The 9648-nt window shown below is 34.0% G+C and overlaps 1 protein-coding gene across 1 annotated transcript; it reads right to left on the bottom strand.

Moving 5' to 3' along the window:
• Positions 1-660: 660 nt before the first annotated feature.
• LOC126892499 (uncharacterized) lies at positions 661-3499 on the bottom strand. Its single transcript, XM_050662043.1, has 3 exons — positions 2669-3499; positions 2148-2481; positions 661-984 (listed from the first exon to the last, which is right to left on the bottom strand). The coding sequence occupies exons 1-3, from the start codon at positions 2876-2878 to the stop codon at positions 677-679; spliced, it is 852 nt and encodes a 283-aa protein (XP_050518000.1). The 5' UTR covers positions 2879-3499; the 3' UTR covers positions 661-676.
• Between the last annotated feature and the right edge of the window lie 6149 nt (positions 3500-9648).

The following is a 9648-nucleotide window of genomic DNA, read 5'->3' as shown; positions in this document are numbered from 1 at the left end:
AGTAGTTAGTTTAGTGTAATCTTTAAAAAAGTGTTCAATATATTATGTGTTCAATTAAAGTGTCAAAGGTGTAGTATTATTCCGATTCTTTTGGCAAATTCGGGAATTTAGGTACACTGGATTGGTGTTTGGGGCATGAATTTGTCTGGCGCCCCCTTTAACAATAAAATAGTAAAATTGGGAATCCACCCCATCTCCACTGTATAAAAGCTAGCCCGCAACACCTGTGCTCTCACCTCCAACGAATTTTGTGTTGCGTTGTGAGGTGGTGGCAAACAAGTATACGAGGTTATACCCAGGTGTGATATGAATATTATTCTTGGAGACACTAATGCCAAAATAGACAAAGAAGAAATATTAATGCCCACTATAGGCAAGCACATGCCCACTATAGGCAAGCACAGTTTAATGCAGACTAACGAAAATGGATATTTTCTGGTGAAGGTAATACAGAGAATTCCCAGAATGGTACTATCTAATGCATTGACAGACAAAAGGTGCACAGGAACACCGAGGTCAAGATAGAGCAACAGAAGTAAAGAAGACTAAATATAATGAACTGAGAAAGAAAAGCAACTGACAAAAGGGGAAAAGAAAAGAATAGTAGTGTTTACATATTTATTATTAATGTTACATCTAATTTTTATTTTTTTCTCGTGCGTTCAGCTCCCTCTCTCTAAGCTCCCTCTCTTTTAACTCTCTCTTCTAGTTCTTTTTCTCTTACATCTAACTCTCTTTTTTTATTCTCTGCTGCGAAGTGTCTTATTTTTAACTCGAGCTCCTTCAACTCTTCCCTTTTTTTGTTTTTTGCTTCGAAGCACCTTACTTTTAATTCAAACTCCTTCAAGTCTAATTCTCGTTGCCGAAACGGATCAGTCTCTGCTGGTGAGTCTTTTAATGCTACCAATCTCTCCAAGATTGTGGCAGTTTCTCTTTGGCCTACAGCATATGCCTTTGCTGCCTTTTGGAGATTACTACCTTTATCTGAAAACAATAATATAACGTTATAGAAAATAAAATATTGTCGGTGGGTGTTATACAAAACAATCAGTGGTGTGGTGTGTGTGTGTGTGTGTGTGTGTGTGTGTGTGTGTGTGTGTGTGTGTGTGTGTGTGTGTGTGTGTGTGTGTGTGTGTGTGTGTGTGTGTGTGTGTGTGTGTGTGTGTGTGTGTGTGTGTGTGTGTGTGTGTGTGTGTGTGTGTGTGTGTGTGTGTGTGTGTGTGTGTGTGTGTGTGTGTGTGTGTGTGTGTGTGTGTGTGTGTGTGTGTGTGTGTGTGTGTGTGTGTGTGTGTGTGTGTGTGTGTGTGTGTGTGTGTGTGTGTGTGTGTGTGTGTGTGTGTGTGTGTGTGTGTGTGTGTGTGTGTGTGTGTGTGTGTGGGTGTGGGTGTGGGTGTGGGTGTGGGTGTGGGTGTGGGTGTGGGTGTGGGTGTGGGTGTGGGTGTGGGTGTGGGTGTGGGTGTGGGTGTGGGTGTAAGTGTGGGTGTAAGTGTGGGTGTGGGTGTGGGTGTGGGTGTGGGTGGGTGTGGGTGTGTGTGGGTGTGTGTGGGTGTGTGTGGGTGTTTGTGTTATTTGCCAAATTGGTAAAATTGGCAAAAAAATAATTACTAAATAGATAGTAATTTTGGCAAAAAAATAATTACTAAATAGATAGTAATTTTGGCAAAATTGGCCAAAAACAAAAAAATTACTGACTCAAATCACTAGCCAGTTGTGTCTGAGTTTAGCGTACCAGTACTACTACTTATTTAATTTTTTTCTTTTGTTTTTTATGTATTTTTTTACTACGCTAAGACATAAACCCGATTCAACACCTTCGAGGTTTACTTAGATTTCTTAGTAACTTTTTATTTTATTTTTTTTATCAGTACTTTAATGTTAAACAATTAATATGACTTTAAAAAAAATTATATACATCTAGATTCTTTGACTCTAAAATGTAAGATTAGAAGGTAATTGAAAATTAACTTAAACTGAACAAAATGTTCTCAAATTAATTAGGGAGCGTTCAAGTATTACGTACCGCTATTTTTGAGGATTTTTGACCCCCCCCCCCCCCCATGTAACGCACTCTAATGGGTGTTCTCCTGCGTTACGTAATACTTGAACGGTCCCTTAGAAAAATATTTAAACAAGTTATTTGTAAATACCTTTTGCTGTTGTTGCTTTTCTCTTGGGTTCTACATATGGTTGAGACTCTGCTGGACGTTTTAATTTACTAGAACCAGGTAATACTGTTATCTCAACTGTCTCCTCTGGTCCATCCAAATATCTGTCATCCATGTGTACCTCAGTTATGACGTCATTGTATAATTGAGGTTCTGCATTAACAGGTTCAAAGCCTATTTCGTGAACATCAGCACCTTCCTTTTCCTCGATGGGGGTCAGTGCTTTTCCATCACCTTCCCCACCTCCTGTCCGTTGTTCCGACTTAACGCACTCTCTGGCTTTTTTCTTCGTGTGACTCTTCCAGTCGATGAAGGTCTGTAAAATAAATAAATTACCAATAATTATACAACATCAAGGTTAATAGAAACCATTAAATATTTTTAGAATTGCTACTCTAATTAATTTAATCTAATTTACTTGTAGAATGTGTAGATTTGAACTTATCTAGTGTATTTCAAACGAAAACCAAAATTTTTCTACTTAGTCTTAGGGAAAAACTTACTTTCTTCCACTGAGCTTTGGATTTTTGGGGACCTGAGCCCATAGCATTCAGTGAAAGTGTTAACTCGTCCCACAATTTATCAATTGTGTTGTTATCAGCCTCTGACGGTTTGGTTTTACCATGTAACAGTATCTTGTTCCCAGCGATAAAATCCACCAAGAAATTTAGCTGATCAGAAGATGCTTTCTTCTTTGGTGTTCCGCTTGCCATGTTTTATAGATTTTATACTCGTACACGTGGTCTTCTTAAACACCTAAGCAAAGCAAAGCTTAAACAAAAACAAACAAAAAAAAAACAAAATTTGAATTATAACTAAATACTTCTTTTTTTGATAAATCCTACGCGCCGCACTAGCCTTTCCAGTAACTTAACGTCACAGAACACTTAATTCACTTTTCATTGCGAGGTTGTCACCACCTCGTGAGTGCGTCAAATAGAAATTGAAGATTCCGATTTGAAGTGATTACGATGTGAGTTACACAATGCCAATCCAAACACGAAAACGACGCGATAGATATCAAACATTCCGATTTCGTGTAATTACGATTCGACTTGGTCATTTCTATTCGATTTGTTAAAAGTTACAGAATAGGGCTGAAAGTGAGCATTCTACGTTTAATTTCTCAATGATTATTCTGAATTGGAGTTGACATGGAAAAGGGATTCTCGTTATAGCGAATGTTGAAGTTGCTTATATTTAAAATGTCATTTATAAATGAAAATTATTGTAAAAACTAACCCTCACGTACAAGTTCTAGTCCATGTGACAAATAACTTCTGTGAGGAACTGGGTTTATTTATTATGTACAATATATCAAGATGGCCGACGATGCGAACGTGTGTCGAGTTTGCTCCGACAACTTTATAGTAAATTCTAAGTCAGTTGTGTGCAAATTATGTAAAAATGTGTTTCATTTAATGTGTGTGTCTTTAAAAGATGCATGGCAAAAAGTTTTAATGGAAAGTACCAATTTATTCTGGTTATGTGATGGCTGTAAAGTGAAGTGCTCCTCATTCCTGAAGAATGCAGACTTCAAGACGAATGATTCTGATTTAGAGATGCAGTTTCTTAAAAAAGAAATTATGCTCAAGGAGCAGCTATTAGAAGAAAAGGAATATTCCAATAGTGTTCAAAAAGCGCTCATTAAAAGCTATGAAGAAAAAATAGAAGATCTCTAAAGTATTGTCCAATGGAAAAAATGGTACAAAAAAGCCAAGCAAATCAATAGTAAGTACAGGTACGCAAAGTAGTCAAGGTCAAACCTTGCCAAGTCAATACCTTGCAGCAAGCAACCACCAATACGTCTCTACCACAAGCACAGAACAGATTTAATTGTCAAACTGATGATAATTTTTCATCTTCTGCTATTAGTAACAATGCAAACGGAGGTTTGACCAAAATGACATCTCAACCGTCAACTTCAAACACGAATGACAATAAGATGGCTGCGACTGTAGCGAATTTAAAACAAAACCAAACAAGAAATCCTAATAATAATAAGATCGACCCTACAGCAGTAACGATGGCACTTCTGCAGACACACCAAAATAATGTCATGCGTGAAATACAAGCGCTTGGATCAACCAACGACGATAATGTTGGCTGGGAAACAGTTAAACCCAGAAATAAACAACGGAACCGCAGATTCGTTATTGGAAGAAATGAAGTTGATACTGGTATCCAAGTAATTCCTAAGTATGTATCACTTCATGTGTCTCGATTGGCACCTAATACGAGACTTGAAGATTTGAAGCAAATGCTTATAAATGATTTTCCCGAAGTAAATTGCGAGAAACATGAGTCCAAACGACCAAAGATTTATGCATCAATGAAAGTGACTATTAATCAAGAGAATTTCAAAAAAGCATGGCGGAAAGAGATATGGCCCAATGGGGCAATTGTATCACGGTTTTTAGCAAAGAAGAGGGTGCCGACAGCACCGGAGGATCCTCAGGTATAGGTACTAATCTCATATTAAAGAATTATAATCTACAGAAGGAACTGCGTATTTATTATCAAAATGTTCGTGGTCTAAGGACAAAAACTGATACATTATACACAAGCATATTATCTGAAGACTATGATATTATTGCACTATCAGAGACTTGGTTGAATGCAGAATTTTATGACAATGAGCTGTTTGATGATAGATATAATGTGGTAAGAAGAGATCGTGATTTGAATCGAGGCGGAGGTGTACTGATGGCACTCAAAAAAGAAATACCTTATGAAATAATTGAAGTAAGCTGTGATATTGAATGTATTATTGTCAAGATAGATTTTAGAAGAACCATATTGTATATGTCTGTTGTTTATTTTACACCTAACTGTTTTATAGATAAGTAATAAGTATGAAACATTTTTAAATCTCTTTGAAGATGTTATCTTAAATCAAAATTCAAATATGTTAATAATAGGGGATTTTAACTTGCCAAGTTTTGAAAATAATAATTAAGACTGTGATAAAAACATTCTATTGCATCAGTTTCTGAATATGGGCAACTTGCAGCAATGTAATGGAGTATATAATCAATTACAAATTATATAAACAAAATATAGAAAAGAACCTAACAAATGATCCCAGTAGTTTTTGGGGAGTTTTAAAAGGAAAAGCAGGTCTTAGTGGGGTACCAGTGAAGATGGTATTTGGCACCGAGAGCTACGAGGGTTCTCAGAATATAGCTAACGCTTTTGCACAGTTTTTTCAGTCTGTATATGCAGAAACTGATGACACTGATTATAGTTCGAATAAAGAAAGCTGGGGGCTTTTTAAGTTTCCTAGAGTTGTAGATTCTGATATATTAAATAGCATTAAAAAATTAAAACCAAAAAAGTCCACAGCACCTGATGAGATACCGTCTTATATTTATAAAGGTTGTGCTGAGTTTATAATTAAGCCTTTAGTTTTTATATTTAATTTAGCAATTGAACAAAATCGATTTCCTAGCTATTTAAAAAATGTTGTGATCTCTCCTGTACATAAAAATGGTAAAAAATGTGACCTATGTAATTATAAACCAATTAGTATTATTAATTAAGTATAATTTTTGAAAATATTTTATATTTAAATATATATAATTTTGTAAAAGAATCAATAACAATTTCACAACATGATTTTCTCCAAGATAAATCTACAGTTACTAATCTTTGCCTATTTTCAGAACATGCGTGTAATGCAATAGTCAATAAAAAACAGCTAGATGTCATATATACAGACTGCGCAAAAGCTTTTGATCGGGTGGACCATGGCATACTCTTAAATAAGTTGGTTGAATACGGTTTCTCTGAGAATGCATATAACTTTATGAAATCTTACCTGCTTCACAGATCACAGATAGTAAAGGTGGGAGGAACATTTTCAGGTCAGTTTAATGCCATGTCAGGTGTTCTACAGGGTAGTAATTTAGGCCCTTTACTATTCCTACTTTTTATCAACGATTTACCAGCATCAGTAACTGTTTCAACCAGCCTACTGTATGCTGATGACTTTAAACTTTTTAGAACAATCTCATGTAATGAAGACTGTCATATGTTACAGTCTGATCTAAGTCATGTGGCTGGTTGGTTTAGAATTAATAAGATGTCACTTAATATTAGCAAATGTTCAGTTGTCACATTTACTCGTAAATTAAATTTCATCATTGAAGATTATCATATAGATGGTGTAGTTATAGACAGGAAAAATGAATTTAGGGATCTGGAGGTCAATTTTGAGTCAAACATGAGCTTTCATAAACATCTTTATAGTATTGTAAATAAGGCATATAAAATATTAGGTTTTATTATACGTAATTCTAGGGACTTTGATATTGACACAATTATAAGACTCTACAATGCCATTGTAAGACCAAATCTAGAATATGCGTCAGTCATATGGTCCCCAGCAACAGCTTTTAAAACGGGTTTAATTGAAAAGGTTCAAAAGCGTTTTTTAAGATATCTTTATTTCAGAAAATATAGAGTGTACCCTTATATGATCTCATATTATTCAATGCTAAGGTATTTCAAAGTCGAAAGACTCTGCTAGAAGGGATCGGCAGTCTGTGATGTTCATATATAATATTGTAAATAATTTTAAGTATAAAAGCTGTGGAATGGTTAATTTTGTACATTTTAAGATACCAAAGATTAGGCTGAGAATTATAAATAGGAAACCTTTTTTTGTATGGAACAGTTTATCTCCTATCAATAATATGCTCAGAGTTTGTAATGAATTTTTAGACCAACATCCAGAACTGGATTTTTTCGATGCAAGTTGTAAAGATATTCAGAAACTTCTGGTGGGCTGGGATAATTTTCAGATGCAATTAGAAGTTATATAACATAGAGATCTATATCATATATGTGTATATATATATGTATTTTCTTTTGTTATTGTTAGTCTGTTGTTTTGTTTGTTAGTTTGTAAGTTGCCATCACCTGTGATTACCATTGTAACATTTTTTTTGTTTATTACTGGTGTTTGTGATGTGTACCAATAAATAAATAAATAAACAATTATTTGCTACAAATAAACTCTATTATTATTTATAGTGAACAATAATGAAGCACTTAACGTTCACTTCTGATCTTTCACATAAAGTTCACACTTTATCTAAACAAATAAAAGTGTTTTTTTACCGCAAGGAAATAATTTAGTTACACTTGTGTAAACACAAAAATATTTCCAATCGTCAATAGCGTAGAAACATTTTATGAAATGGAAGTGAATTGCTTTTTACCGCCAAGAGCCAATTATATTTTAGACTGTAAAAACACCAACCTATTTGAATCGCTAAAACGTACATTGTTAATATAGGGTTAGCCGAGATTTTTTTTTTAAAAAATTGAAGTATTTCTGTATCGTTACAAGTTTTACGCATCACGCGTTTTTATCAATTTTAAAAGAAAACTGACTGTGGCTGTTTTTCTCGATTATGTATTTTTTTACACTTTCGAAAGTAGTATAGCTATAGTGGTTCTGGGCCCAAAATATCGGGCCCAGAATTCCTAGGACTTTTCCATGTTCATTTTTGGACCCAGAATTCCTAGTACTTTTCAATGTAAAATATCGGGCCCAGAATTCCTAGTACTTTTCAATGTAAAATATCGGGCCCAGAATTCCTAGGACTTTTCAATGCTTTTTCTCTCTAGGACATATCGTCGAGGTTCGGTGAGGCTCGGTGAGGCTCGTGGTGGGGGATTTGGTTTATTAGCAGAAATGTGTGAATTGTGTGTTAGCAGTAACAACAAAAAAATGGTAGAGAATTATGAAGTGCGAGATAGAGTGTCAGAGTTGTATAACGTTTTTTGGAGCCTATCAAGAGAAGCATGGCATGAGTATAAGGTAACGTCAGATCGTTCAAAGTTGTATCTAGCATGTGATTATGATGAAGCGGTAGGTGTTTGTGCTGCGTTCCTGAGCAATGATATTAATCTGAATACATTATGTGAGGACATAACTGATTTAGGATATGGTCAATATTGTAATGCTGTAATGCCAGATGAAGGGTTTTTTAGTGAAGAGGAAGAAGAGGAGGAAGATGAAGTCGATTAAGAATAGTAAAGAACAAAAAATGTTACTTTTGTGTGTGTGTATGTGATTTTAAAATAAAATAAAAATTTCATACTATTGTTTTTATCTGAGATTGGTTTTAGGTAAGAAGCATGACTAAGAAAGAAATAAAAGACATATTTTGTTATTCTTTTATTAAATTCATAGGTATACAAAACAAATGTCATTCAAATGTAGTATATTTATATAGATTCGTGATTTTAAAATAAAATAAAAATTTCATACTATTGTTTTTTTATCTGAGATTGGTTTTAGGTAAGAAGTATGACTAAGAAAGAAATAAAAGAAATTTTTTTTTATTCTTTTTATTAAATTCATAGGTATACAAAACAAATGTCATTCAATGTAGTATATTTATATAGATTCGATATCTTCAGAGCAGCAGCTTGTTTGTAAAAGCTTTCGGCGTTCTTCCAAAAATAATCTCTGTAGCTGATAGGTCTATTTTGAAATTGTGTAAGTTTATAGTGTCCACATAAGATTGGGCTTTTGAATGGAACAATAGGATAATAATGGTCATTTGATCCTATTGTAAAACCACAGGAATAGTTTCCTACTTTCTCATCTTTACAGGTAACTGAGGAATACATTGGTACTGGATTTTCAGAACGGAACGCTAAATATTCATTTAAAATTATTTCATTGTGATATACTTCTGCAACTATAAAGTCACACAGTTTTGGATGCTGGAACTCCAATAATTTGTGTAACAAGAACGATAGCAAATAATAAATAAAAAAAATACATCTTCATTGTTGTGGCTCTTCAATACACAGTGAAATTGAAAATCTCTTGTAGCTGTATATATCTTTTAAAGAGAGAGAGAACTGGAGGGGGTAGTAGCGCCTTCGCATGAACTAAAACAAGAAAAAAATATAAAATTAAAAGTGATTCTTTTTGTATTAATTTTTTTATATTTTACGTTTTTTAGTGTGGATCTTGATGTATTCTTGTATGAAGGTCTTCTAAAATGGCAATTGAGGAGTTCATTCTTCTTCTTCCCACCCCCAAGGGAGAGTATCAGTTTCAAAATAATTGACTATTCTTTTATCATCAGTAGGTCTTAAGGCAACTTTATTTTGTTGAATTGTGTAAACCTCATGTTTTTTAGAAATGATAAGATTTTGGGTAGCGTTCGTAACTGTGTGATGAAATAGACAATCAGAATAATCTTTAAAGGTTATAGATTTTAATTCACTTTTTTTTTATGCCTTTAGCTTTTTTAATACTATATTCTTCTTTTTCATTTAATACTTTTAATGCATACATTTTTGATCGTAAACCTACAAACTCAGTCATAATTCGACCACCATTTTCATCTTTCATTAATTATAAAACTTTTTTATTACATAGTGGCATGTTATAGGCATTATTTACTGAAAAATTTGATGTGTCAAACTGATTTATATCAGCCCTCATATGCTC

Source organism: Diabrotica virgifera, chromosome 9, assembly GCF_917563875.1.
Source record: "Diabrotica virgifera virgifera chromosome 9, PGI_DIABVI_V3a".
Taxonomy (NCBI): Eukaryota; Metazoa; Arthropoda; class Insecta; order Coleoptera; family Chrysomelidae; genus Diabrotica; species Diabrotica virgifera.
This window is presented reverse-complemented; position numbering and strand designations above follow the sequence as displayed.